Source organism: Macrotis lagotis, chromosome 4 (genome assembly GCF_037893015.1).
Source record: "Macrotis lagotis isolate mMagLag1 chromosome 4, bilby.v1.9.chrom.fasta, whole genome shotgun sequence".
In the NCBI taxonomy this organism is placed as follows: domain Eukaryota; kingdom Metazoa; phylum Chordata; class Mammalia; order Peramelemorphia; family Peramelidae; genus Macrotis; species Macrotis lagotis.
This window is the reverse complement of record NC_133661.1, coordinates 257016682-257030458: the sequence shown is the minus strand read 5'-3', so window position 1 is coordinate 257030458 and position 13777 is coordinate 257016682. Positions and strand designations below refer to the sequence as shown.

Sequence of the window (13777 nt, the reverse complement as noted above, 5' to 3'; positions counted from 1 at the left end):
CCTATCCTAGTGTATCATGCCATTGTTTTAGCTTTTCATATATTTATTAAACTTCCCAATTAAATCATAAACCTCTTGAAGGCAGAGACTATCTTTCTTTTTCTCACAGGGTCTTTTATACAGGCATTTAATGACAATTTCCTGATTGATTTCAGGTGTTTTTGGAATCTCAAATTCAGTTCCAGTTACAAGTAACCAATCAGTGATATCTCCTGTGGAAAATGGGGATACATTCTCTACTAAACCAAGCATTGAACCACCATCTGGGATTTATGGAAGAGCAGTACAACAAAACACTCTACCATATCTGGATATTGAGAATGAAAAAGATGTAAGGCTGTATTAGCTTTTTAAAGTCAGAATTTTGAGCATTGTTTATAGACTGTGAATATGCTTTGTTTTAAAGTAACAATCTCTTACTATATTTTTGAATTACTGAATTTGGGCTGTTTCTCTTCTCATCAAATGTCCCCTCCCCTTTTTTTATTGATACACAGTAATACTCCTCACCTACTTTTTCCAAGAATGCATTTGAATAGTATGAAACTAGTATCCTAGTAAAAACCAGTTACACAGCCCAAAAACTTAAATAATCCTAATATAATGTAAATTCCAAAAACAGTAAATTTTGCTTATTAGCACTTTCACAAGAAAATTTATTTTAACTTCTATCATAAGTAGCTAAATCTTTAAACAAAAACAAAAAACATACAAAAAAGAAAAAAAAACAGTGATTAAAAATAGTTATATATGTAACTTTAGATTTCTCTATAGGACTTGTTAAGGAACAAAAATACTAAATTTTAGCAAGGTAGTAAAAAAACTGTCTTGTGTATTTAACATGAATGTTTGTTGTTATTATTCTACTTTCTATGTATATTAATCTTTTATTTCGATTCTACATCACTTCATGTGATTTCCCATTTTTAAAAATTCCTGTCATTTTTTTTTAAGGTATGAATTATAGTCAAGTAAGATTGCATTGATTTGTCTAACCCTTCAAGCAGGCAGATTATCTCTTCTATTGATTCAGTCCTTCTTATCCTCTGAGACCTTTATCCATGACTTCAGTTCTGGTTTATGAGGGCTCTGCTCTTGATCCCTGAATATCGTGTGGATACCAGTGGAGCAAAAAGTCTGCATATTGTACATTATTCTACTCTGTGACCAACATACAACATACCTCCTTTTTCAGTCATTAAACTTTGTGATAACATTTCTTTCATGCCACTTCTTCAAGGGCAGGTTTTTGTTTGTTTGTTTTGGGGGGGTTGGTTTTTACAAGGCAGTGGGGTTAAGTGACTTGCCCAAGATCACACAGCTAGGTAATTATTAAGCATCTGAGGACTGATTTGAACTCATGTATTCCTGACTACAGGGCCAGTGCTCTATCCACTGAGCCACCTAGGTGCCCCAAGGGCAGTGTTTTGATAATGATGATATGTTGCACCTTGTATAAGCTCAGCATAACTCTTTAATTTTTTGAAATTATTATTAACTATTATTATGAAAATATTATTGATAATTATAAAGGTTTTATTTCAGAGGAAAATTTAGGGTCATTGAAAGCAATACAGAGTTTCTGAAATGCAATTAAGCTTTCTTCTCTCCACTTGTTCATTTCTGGGCTTAACTCATAGTCTATGCATAGTATTTGTCCAAGATATATGAACTATTGACTATGAGTTGACCATCTAACTACATATTATAATTTGGACAATTGGTATTTCAGAGGAAAATTTAGGGTCATTGAAAGCAATACAGAGTTTCTGAAATGCAATTAAGCTTTCTTCTCTCCACTTGTTCATTTCTGGGCTTAACTCATAGTCTATGCATAGTATTTGTCCAAGATATATGAACTATTGACTATGAGTTGACCATCTAACTACATATTATAATTTGGACAATTGGTATTCTCCTTCAACTTGGTTTTTACTGTGCTGTCAAGATTTTATAGAAGAATTTGTATGACATACTTGTGTTACATTTTGTACTTGTACTTGACTGCTAAATCTCCTGTGTGCCACAGTGACTGATTAAGTACTTGCTACTGGAGATATTTTCTAGGCTTTTGTGAGCAAACAGTTGTGGCTATTTTTTAATACTTAAATCTTCCTTAGGAGGTGCTGACACTCTTTTATCTACTTCCCAGTTTTTACATCAACAGCTGAATTTCAGTATGTCAGGGCAAACTTGTCTCAACTAACTGCTTATTCTCTACTATTTCTTTGTCTTTGATACTTGCTCATTAAAACATCTGTCTTCTCAAATCCTTAAAAACCCTCACTAGACTTGACATCCGATCCCCATTAGCTAGGATTCTATATCTCTTCCCCTTTTTCTCAGCCAAACTCCTTGAAAAGAAGTACACACTTTTTACCTGCATCAAAAACCTATTAACTATGAGTATGCCTCAAGACTCTATTCTCCTTTCTCTCTATATTCTTTCATTTTCTAATTTCATCAGTTCCGATGGGTTCAATTATCTTTTCTTTGAGGTGAATTTCCAGATATAGCTATATAACCCTAGTCCCTCCTGAATTCCAGTTCTGCATCACAAAGTGGCAATGGGATATTTCATAATGTGATGTCTCAAAGTTTTTATATATTTAGTATGTTTGGAACAAACATCCCTCTTCTAAAATCTCCCTTTTATTGTTGAGGACACCATCATTCTCAAATTCACAACCTCAGTATTAACTTTAATTCTTCAATCTTCCTCATTCAGCATATCTATGTCTGCCAAATTTATTTGCCATTTATTTATCTGTACTATACATCTTATATATATAATTATATCTCTCCCCCTATACAACCACCGTCCTTGTTCAAGTCTTAATCACCTCTTGCCTGGACTCTTGCATTAGGCCTCCTAATTGGTTGTCACTTCCCCAAATCTTTTCCCAGTCCAGTTGATCCTCCACACAATCATCAAAGTAATTTTGCTAAAGTACAGCAAGTCTAACCATATTACTCTCTACTCAGTAAACTCTAGGTAACTAAAGTCGAAAACAAATTCATCTACCATTTAAAGATTTTTCATAACCTGACACCTTCCTAACTTCTTTTCTCATATTATTTCCTACCACACACTATATGTATAGTCCAGTCATACCAGTCTGTTTGCAGTTTTAACACACAGTTGGTATATGATCTGCAATTATCTTTATGTTGGTCTTTTTAGTTAAGTGCATATCATGAGTACGGTATAACAAGCATCCTATTAAATATTGATTCTATTGCTTTTGAAAGTACAGTGAAGCTAAATTTGGTAGCTCGCTTCTGTAGTACAAACAAACTAAGTTTAATGTCCATAGATGGACCAAAAACATATTCCTTAGTACCTCAACCTCTTTTTTTTGTTGTTGTTCACCTGCTGCCATTACTCACAAAGTAAAGGAAGTCCACAAAAGCCCAAGGGCCATTTTGTATTTGTCATTATGTTGTGGGTTACTGTATTATAAAGCCAGCCTGCTGGTGATAAATCCATGTTTGGGAAAATCAATATTTTGAAAAGAATTTTAAGTCTGTGGTAGCTCTATACCCAGAGACTTTCTAGCCTTGGAGAATACCAGATTTTGCTCTCTACTTCAAGAAAGCTAGGATCTGCAAGATTATATACTAATTAGTACTATTTATAGGTACTCTGCAACCTTTCCCCCAGTTATTGGGGTACTCAAGATTGGTTTCAAATTTTTTCCCCAGTACAGTTACTATTTCTAGAAATGTTTTTGCATATAAGTTTTTTAACACTCTGTCAAACATCAATAGTGTCCTTAGCCTCTCAGTCAAGCAGGATTGCTAAATATATATGGAAAGTATATTGGGGCAGCTAGGTGGCATAGTAGATAAAGCACTGGCCCTGGAGTCAGGAGTACCTGGGTTCAAATCCTGTCTCAGACACTTAATAATTACCAGGCTGTGTGGCCTTGGGCAAGCCACTTAACTCCATTTGCCTTGAAAAAACCTAAAAAAAAAGTATAGGGGCAGCTGGCATAGAGCACCAGCCCTGGAGTTAGAAGGACCTGAGTTCAAATCCAACCTCATACACTTAATACTTAACTCTGTGACCTTGGGCAAGTCATTTAACCCCCATTGCCTTGCAAAAGCAAAAAGAAGGCATATTTATTCCCAGAGCTTGAGATAGTTCATATTTCATTGGCAATAGTGTTATTTTTTCTATGCTTAAATGCCAACATTGAACTTGAAACTGTTTTTTGTAACTATACATGGTCATTAATTGTCTCTTCTGCATAGAATGGATGGGTATGTGCAAGATGTCTAACAAAAAATTTTAGAAGTTACTTATTTTTCTTCAAATTTTTAAATTTTGATGCAGATTAAAGCTTCTATTTCAAAATCTACCTTTGACAAGATGAGACAGAAGAGAAAGGAAGAAAAAGAAATGAGTCATAAAGAAGTTTTTGAAGTCAAAGATCATGAAAAAAAGGAACATAATCCCAGAGAACGAATCAAGCATACTGACACTGAGAGATTGGCAACAGAAAGTTAGTTCAGTTAACATTTTGGATTGGGGATGGGGGGGCTACAGTTGTAGTGTGTTTAAGCTAATATATTAACTGATATAATGTGATTTCCTTTTCTTTAGTATTTGACATGATCAGGATCATAATTTTAACATCAGTCAATACCAGAAACATTTTTTTCATTTGACACAGTAGTCTCTATAGGATAAATATTGAATCTCCCTGTAGGTTGAATGTAAAGTTTTTATTAAAAGTTAATAGATGGAATTCCTACCAAGATGGCAGCAGAGAAGACAAGCACAGTGCTAATCTCCTGATCTTCCCTCATAAATAATATGAAACAAACCTCTTAACAGAAATCCAGTCCACAAAACCCAGAAAGAGAAACTAGGAAAAGAAGATCTACCTCAAGGTTTGTCCTCCTAGATTATGGATGAGCTGGGCACAGAGGGCTGACTCAGCCGGGAGCACAGGAGAGGATCAGAGGCTGAGACCCTGAAAGTGCAACCAGTCTGATGAGAGACAGGGTGGGTAAGAGTCTGAGAGCTCCACTAGCCTGATCAGCCGACTGAACTAGAGCCTGAAAGCCTAAAAGAGGGGCAAGCCTGATTGGCTGCCTAGGGAGCAGAGGCATTGGTTGTGGCACTGAAGGTCTGGAGCTTGCCCCTCAGAGCTGGAGGGAAAGTTCCAGTGCTTCATTTCAGCTGAAGATTCTTCCCAGAACAAACACAATTACAGCCCACCTCTGCCCCAGGCTTGTGAGCAGAAGACCTCCCTCAGCAATTAACTGGCCCTAGACCAAAATCCACTATTGATCAAAGCTAAAAATACTCTACAGCTTTATCTACCCACTCCAAATTAAGGGAGAGGGTGTCAAATTAAGGTTTCAGACACTCCAGAGAAAGCAACCTACACAGCCTTCTGGCCAGCAATTTAAAGTTACTAAACACAGTGAGTAAAGTCTCTAGGGATCGAAACACCAAACCTCTGTGAACCAGACCCTTGACAACGTGATGTCTTAGTAAAATGAAGAAAGGCCAGAAGAGGGGGCCATCCAGAAGGAAAAGACCCTAACTCAGAGAGACTTGGAACTCTGAGGAGAATATGATCTGGTGTGCATCACAGAAAGACTTCCTTGAAGAAATCAAGAAGGAGTTTAAAAATCAATTTGAAGATTTGGAAGAGACAATTAACACCTTGCAACAAGAAAACAAATCATTAGAAAATACAATTGGAAAAATGCAAAAAGAAAATAATTCAAAACCTCAATTGGTCAAATGGAAAACTTTTTCAAAAATAGAATTGATCAGTTGGAAAAGGAGTTGCAAAAGGTAAATGAAGGAAATTCTCTAAAAAAATGAATCTGTGGAAATTAATGACTTCATGTGATGATAGCAAGAGGCTTTTAATACCAAAAAAATAGAAGAAAATATAAAATGCCTCATCAGCAAAACCACTGACCTTGAAAACCAATGGAGAAGGGACAACCTGAGAATTATAGGTCTTCCTGAAAACATTGAAGAGGGAAAAAAAAAACCTAGACTTAATATTACACGATTTAGTGATGGAAAACTGCCCTGATATGGTACTAGAGAGCAAAATTGTTATTGAAGGAATACATTGATCTTCTCCGGAAAGAGATCCTAAAATGAAAACACCAAGGAACTTTGTGGCCAAATTCCACAACTATCAGATAAAAGAGAAAATCCTGTAAGTAGCCAGAAAGAAACAATTTAGATACCAAGGAGCCACAGTAAGGATTACACAGGACCTGGCTGCATCAACATTAAGGAATCAAAGGGCCTGGAATGAGTTATTCCAAAGAGCAAGGGAGCTTGGAATACAGCCAAGATTCCACTGCCCAGCAAAACTGAGCCTTTTCTTCAAGAGGAAAAGATGGATATTTAATGAAATGGGACACTTCAACATTTCCTGATGAAAAGACCAGAGCATAATAGAAAATTTGGACATCAAACAGGAGGCTCAAGAGACACATGAAAAGGTTAAAAAAGGTGGGGGGGTAAAGGAAAAAAAACTGCTATCCAATAAGATGATTCTGGCTATATCTCCACTTGGGAGAAAGGTTCTCATAACTCTTGAGAATTGTAACTCTATTAGAGAGAATATACTTAGTCAGAAGTGATGGACACACATGAGTTTTCTGTGACTCAGATAGAATGATTTTAAAACAACATTTCCTTAAAAAGGGGGACAGTAAGGAGTCAGGAAGAGGGAAGAGATTGAATGGGGTAAATATCATTACATTAAGAAGTACAAAAGAGCTATTGTAATAGAGGTGAGGAAGGGAGAAGCAGTGAACCACCTGCACCTTCCTCTCATCAGATTTGACAGTTAACTTAGACAAACACTCAGTTAAGAAACTTCTCTTACCTTTCAAGTACTAAAAGGGGAAAAGGGAAGGGGGAGAAAAAATGGAACGAATAGAAGGAGGGGGGGAAGAAGGGGAAAGTAAGGGGAGCGGGGTTGACATAGTAGGGCAAACACACTGAAAGTGGTGGTACCCTGAAGCAAAATACTGGGGAATATGGATAAAGGGAAAAAAGGTGAAAAATATAAACAGGGAAGATATCAAGGAGGGCAATAAAGAGTTAATAATTATAACTTTGAATGTGAATAGGATGAACACTCCCTTAAAATGTAAGTAAATAGAAGGATATGATTTCTCTCTCATCACATTCAACTTAAATCAATGTATAGCATGGAAACATTGTAAAGACTAACAGACTGCCTTCTTGGGGGGGGGGAATTGGGGGAAAATTGTAAAACTCAAATAAAATCTTAAAAAAAAAGTTAATAGATGGAGCAGTTGGCTCAGTGGATAGAACACCAACCCTGGAGTCAAGAGGAACTGAGTTAAAATTTGTGCTCAGACATCTAATAATTACCTGTGTGACCTTAGGCAAGTCACTTCGCTCCATTACCTTGCAAATACCTAAAAAAAAAAATTAAAAAAAGAATAGAAAAAGATAAAAATTAATAGATGAGGGGTAGCTAGGTGGCTCAGTGGATAGAACACCAGCCCTGAATTCAAATCCTGCCTCGGACACTTCATATTTGTAAACTGTGTGACCTTTGGGAAAGTCACTTAATCCCACTGCCTTGTAAAAAAAAGTTAATAGGTAAAATTCAAAATCTTGCAAAAACATGATTTTTGAAAACTACCATTGCATGTAGATTGGGAAAATAAATAAATATCACTAAAAATAATAAAAATTAATAGACTTTTAAAATTAAATTCCTACTTTTTATTTTTTCTTCTCTTCTAGGCTTGAGTATTTTTGGAGATGAAGTGGTAATATCAGGCTTATCTTTAGAAAATGTTACCTTCAACCCTTCCTCAAAAGGAGTGTCCTATTTAAAAAGATCACCATCTTTACTTTTTTCAGAGTCAGGTAAATAAATTGTTTGTAATTTTTTTAATGTTGAAAAGCTACACTAGAAGATCAAGGAATAGTTTACCTGTCAGATCTATGGAAAGGGAAGCAGATTATGACTAAGGAACAGATGGAGAACATCACTAAAAACAAACTAGATAATTTTGATTACATTAAATTAAAAAGCTTTTGCACAGACAAAAACACTGACCAAGATCAAAAGAATGTAGTAAACTGTGAAACAATCTTTACAATTAGTATTTCTGACAAAGGTCTCATTTCTAAAATATACAGAGAACTGAGTCAAATTTTTAAAAAAAAAAACCCATTCCCCAAATGACAAATGGTCAAAGGATATGCAAAGGCAATTTACAAATGAGATCAAAGCAATCCATAGCAATCCAAAGATTGCTCTAAATCATTACTTATTAGAGAAATGCAAATTAAAGCTTCTCTGAGGTACCTCCTCAAACCTCTCAGATTGGCCAATATGACCAGAAAGGACAATGATCATTGTTGGAAGGGTTGTGGGAAATCTGGGCCACTGATACATTGCTGGTGGAGCTGTGAACTCATCCAACCTTTCTGGAGAGAAATCTGGAACTATGCCCAAAGGGCAACAAAAATGTGCATACCCTTTGATCCAGCAATACCACTACTGGGTATATACCCTGAAGAGATGATGAAAAAGGATAAAAACATCACTTGTACAAAAATATTCATAGCAGCCCTGTTTGTGGTGGCAAAGAATTGGAAATAAAGTAAATGTCCTTCATTTGGAGAATGGCTTAGCAAAATGTGGTATATGTATGTCATGGAACACTATTGTTCTATTAGAAACCAGGAGGGACAGTAATTCAGAGAAGTCTGGAGGGATTTGCATGAACTGATGCTGAGTGAGATGAGCAGAACCAGAAAAACATTGTATACCCTAACAACAACATGGGGGTGATGATCAACCTAGTTGGACTTGCTCATTCCATCAGTGCAGCAGTCAGGGACAATTTGGGGTTGTGATGGAGAATACCATCTGTATCCAGAGAAAGATCTGTGGAGTTTGAACATTCAAAGACCAAGGACTATTACCTTTAATTTAGAAAAAAAAATTGTCTGATCTTGTTATCTCTTAATACTTTGTTTCTTCCTTAAGGATATGATTTCTCATCACATTCAATTTGGATCAATGTACACCATGGAAACAATGTAAAGACTGGCAAATTGCCTTCTGTGGGGAGTGGGGGGAGGGAAGTAAGATTAGGGGGGAAATTTTAAAACTCAAAATAAATAAAATCTTAAAAAAAGAAAAGTAAAGATACTAACTCTGTACTAATAGAACTTTTGTGCAGACTACATTGAAAGAAACACGAAAAGTCAGAAGTTTATTCTGGTCTTGATTCTGGGAAGTCTTTATTGAATGAGTCACCAAATGTAATTGGTCATAGGAGTAATAATCAAAATATTTCATTATTTCTCATTTTCAAATATACTAGATAGTACACTTTTCTATATACCAGAAAAAAATACTAGGTTTTCCCAAATTCCTTTCTGTATTCAAAATTTTACGATTTTTCTTTAAGATGCAACTAAATTCCCTTTATTATTTTCAATTTATCTCATATATTTTGTTCGTGCATAATGATTTTCATGTTGTCTCTATTAGACAGTGAACCTCTTTAGAGTAGTAACTGTCTTACTTTTCTTTATGACCCCAGGGCTTAGCACAGTGCCTAATAGGTTTTTAATTAATGTTTATTTTTTGACTAATCAGATTACTCTCATAATTTTATTCAAGGTAGGTATTGACTGGATCTCACTGCCCCATTTTATAGCTAAGGCATAAAGCGGTAAATAAATTGTAGTTATAAATAGAAGTCAGTCATTTCAAAACCAAGAGTAGAATTAGAATATAGGTTTTCAGATTACCATTACCATTTTTTTAAATGCTTTGGAAACATTTATGAAGCAATCTTAGGTGAGGAAAGCAGAATCAAAAGTATAAAGTAGGGGCGTCTAGGTGGCGCAGTGGATAAAGCACCGGCCCTTGAGTCAGAAGTACCTGGGTTCAAATCTGGTCTCAGACACTTAATAATAACCTAGCCGTGCGGCCTTGGGCAAGCCCCTTAACCCCATTTGCCTTGCAAAAACCTAAAAAAAAATAAGTATAGAGTACACAGTTATTACAACACTATAAATAAAGGTAGTATTAAACTAGCAACACAATTCAACGTAAATGCAATAGATTGTTGCTGCCAAGTTTTTTTTGTGTGTGTTGTTTTAAGTTTTTTCTTTTTTGCAAGGCAATGGGGTTAAGGGGCTTGTCCAAGGCCGCACGGCTAGGTAATTAGTAAGTGTCTGAGACCAGATTTGAACCCAGGTACTCCTGACTCCAAGGCCGGTGTTCTATCCACTGCGCCACCTAGCCGCCCCTGTTGCTGCCAAGTTTAACAAAGTTAAGTCATTCCTTTCTGTTAATTAGTAAGCTACAAAACTAAAAATTAACAAATACAATTCATAATTACACTATTAAACACTTTCTTAACTTTCTTGGAATTTTCTATGTTGAGAGGCTTATTGCCTTTGTATTGGGAAGTGTCTTGCATCAAAACATTGTGTCACTTCTTAAAAATTTAGGTGTTGGAAAGGGTTGAAATTTAGAGGTAGATAAGAATAAAAAGTGAGATATATAAAGTTAATTCTATATTAACTTTGTGTATTAGAATTAGACAAATAAGAGTCTGTGCTTTAGTCAGAAGTGCTTGCAAATGATAATGTTGACTGATCTTGACCTTAGTGTTAAAAATAAAACTTGGAAGATTAAAGCATCTTTTATGAGGTTTTCCACACATAGTATTTTTTAAATAAGTAGTCACTGCAGAATTTTTTACTCTTTTAAGTATAAATGATACTAAAATTACTGGATTAGCTTGTCAAGTGTTATTTCCCCATAGGGGAAAATAAAGGAAAAGATTTCCAGAGTTGCCTGGATTTAGTCAGTCAGAGTTAGAGTCTATATACATTTATTAAGCATCCACTATAATGGTAGGTACTATGGTAAGCATTGGGATTACTGAAAAGGGTCAAAAAACAGTTTCAGTTCTGAAAGATCTCCTAAATTGAAGTTAATGAATTTAATCAACTTTTCTTAACTAAAAAGTTATTATGTCTTTTTGTTCTTAAACCAGGATCAGTAATGACTATAGCTCTTGCTTTAGACTTTTCTTGTGAGAGTACATATGTATTTACCTAAAAGCTTTCTGAATGGTCATCTAATTCATTCAAAGATTAAATTATATTCATATTGTGTTAGGTGAAGTATATTTTATTATCCATCTTCTAAAATTCTCCTTTAGTGCAAACAGCATTGGTGGTAGGTCTAACCAAGAAGGAAAGGCTTCAGTTAGAAGCCTCATAATGGATGGTATACCTGTCCAAGATGACAACAGAGCGTTGACCACCAGGCAATACATTTTTTTGGTCACATAACCTTAAAGATTACCTGCTGAGGGATAGAGGTGTCACAGTTTGCTTCAGTGAAGGTAATAACAATAAAGCTCACAGATCCTTGAAATAACAATAAAATGTTAATCTTTTTTTGTAAAACATTAGAATTCATATATAGCAAGTCTCTAATCAAAATACTTGATTATTTCTCATTTCCAAATATGCCAGTTAATACATTTTTCTAACTCCATTAGGTTATCCTAATTTATGATTGCAATAATCAGAATAAAGATGCTTTTTTGTTGCTATTTTTATGTATATGCTCTCTTCAATTAACTAGACTACCAATTGTTCAAGTACTAGAACTTTCTTATACCTCTTTTTGTCCTCAGTACATCCTACTACACATAGGGCTTCAAGAAAATTACGTGTTCTCAATGAATGCTTGTTGATGTTGAACAATCGTGGACTTTGGATTTTTTTATAATATAAATGTATTTGTTTATTTTTTTTTTAATTTTTTTAAGGCAATGGGATTAAGTGACTTGCCCAAGGTCACACAGCTAGGTAATTATTAAGTGTCTGAGAACAAATTTGAACTCAGGTACTCCTGACTCCAAAGCTGGTGCTCTATCCACTGGGCCACCTAGCTGCCCATATTGGTTTATTTTTCAAACTACATGCAGAGATAGTTTTCAATATTCATCCTTTTTTTTTGGTAAAAAGTTTTAGTTCCACATTGTTCTTCTTCCCTCCCATTGACATCAAGTAATCTGAATATAGATTATACATGCATAACTATGTTAATCATATTTCCATATTAGTTACGTTGTAAGAGAAGAATCAGAACAAAAGGGGAAAATTGAAGCATAAAACATTTTAAAAACGGTAAATATTATGCCTTCACCTGCATTCAGATCACATAGTTCTTTCTCTGAATGTGCATGTAGTTTCCATCACATAGTATCAATTTTGATAGATCATGACGTCTGGAGACAAATAAAATATAAGTTCAATTTAATTTTATTATGTGTAGATATGTTGTCATACGTTTTTCAGGCATATACAATTCTTCATGACCTTGTGTTAGGGTATTGGAAAAGGGAGAAGAAGGGAGTATTTTGGAAAAGATAAAAGAGTAATTTGCCATTTCCTTCTCCAGCTCATTTTTCAGATCAGGAAACTAAGGCAAATAGGGGTAAGTGACTTGTCCAGGATCAAAACAGCTAGTAAGTATTTGAGGCCAGATTTGAACTCAGAAAGATGAGTCATCCTGGTTCCAAGCCCAATACTCTATCCACTGCACCACCTATCTCATATACAGATAAAGAGACTTAAGTGAGTCTGTGAATTATTAAAATGGGTTAGAAGATAAATTTGATCATCTTCAATTTTAAAAATGAAGTTATTGAATGGAGTGAAGCCAAACTTGTGTGTAACATGACAAACACCTGAAAAAATAATATAGCATCTGAAATATCAAGGGCATAAAATTTTCTCTATTTTATAAATAGTCTTAGATATAAGAAATGAAGATTCAAATTATTTTTATTCCACAGAAGTGACTCAGTGGCATAGTGGATAGAATGCCAGACTTGGATTCAGGAAGAATTTAGTTCCACCTCAGGCTTATGCTAACTTCCTGGCTCTGGGCAAGTTATTTAATATAATATGATAAAATGGGGATGATAATAATAGCACCTATCCTCCCTGGGTTATTGTAAGAATCAAATGACATATTAATTGCTAAGTGCTAGCATAGTGTCTAGCACATAGTAGGTTCTTTAAAAATGTTAGTTATCATTGTCTTAATTATTATTATTGATTTAATTGTTCAATTTTATTTAAAATTAATTTAATTAAAATTACTTTGTTACTAATGAAAATATTACCATTATTTAATATTAGATGAACTTGATATAATGGTCTATGATTATTTAAAGTGCTTTACTGTACTTTTGTAGGTGAAGTTTCTCCTGGAGCCAGACCACAGTGCAAAGAAAGAATCCCATCTGTTACACATAGTCCAGAGATAATGGATCCATCTGAACTAAGGCCTTTTTCCAAACCAGAAATAGCACTTACAGAAGCTCTAAGACTTTTAGCTGATGATGATTGGTAAGTATTTAAGAAACCAGTTTAAACTCCATTGCCTTTCAAAAATTAAATTGTCATTTTTTTTTTGTTTAGAACTTAGAACAATATTTTAAGTACCCAGGCCAACCCCGAGTCCATTCAATTTCTGATGTAGCTGAAACATAATGCAGTTAGTATAAAAATGCTAATATTATGTGTTTTGAGAGTAGTGCTCTCAGTATTATAGTTACATAGGTTTTATATATATAGATTTTTTTAGCTGATGTGGAAAAGTTACTCCTTTATAGCACTCTTTCAACAGAAAGATTTATTCTGCCCCAGCAAGTGGAAATGGTACATAGGGAAAGTACATTGTTT

The 13777-nt window shown here is 34.8% G+C and overlaps 1 protein-coding gene across 3 annotated transcripts in view; it reads left to right on the top strand.

The window, feature by feature from the left end:
* Positions 1-13777, top strand: part of TOGARAM1 (TOG array regulator of axonemal microtubules 1) — a 95454-nt gene that overhangs the window by 66629 nt on the left and 15048 nt on the right. For all 3 annotated transcript variants that reach the window (XR_012478211.1, XM_074235858.1, XM_074235857.1), the window contains exons 10-14: positions 156-331; positions 4340-4508; positions 7775-7900; positions 12486-12521; positions 13288-13441. Coding sequence is in view for 2 of the 3 variants with exons in the window: in XM_074235858.1 (XP_074091959.1) it covers positions 156-331; positions 4340-4508; positions 7775-7900; positions 12486-12521; positions 13288-13441 (661 nt within the window). In the remaining variant the exon portion in view is untranslated. The remainder of the gene's footprint in view (positions 1-155; positions 332-4339; positions 4509-7774; positions 7901-12485; positions 12522-13287; positions 13442-13777) is intronic.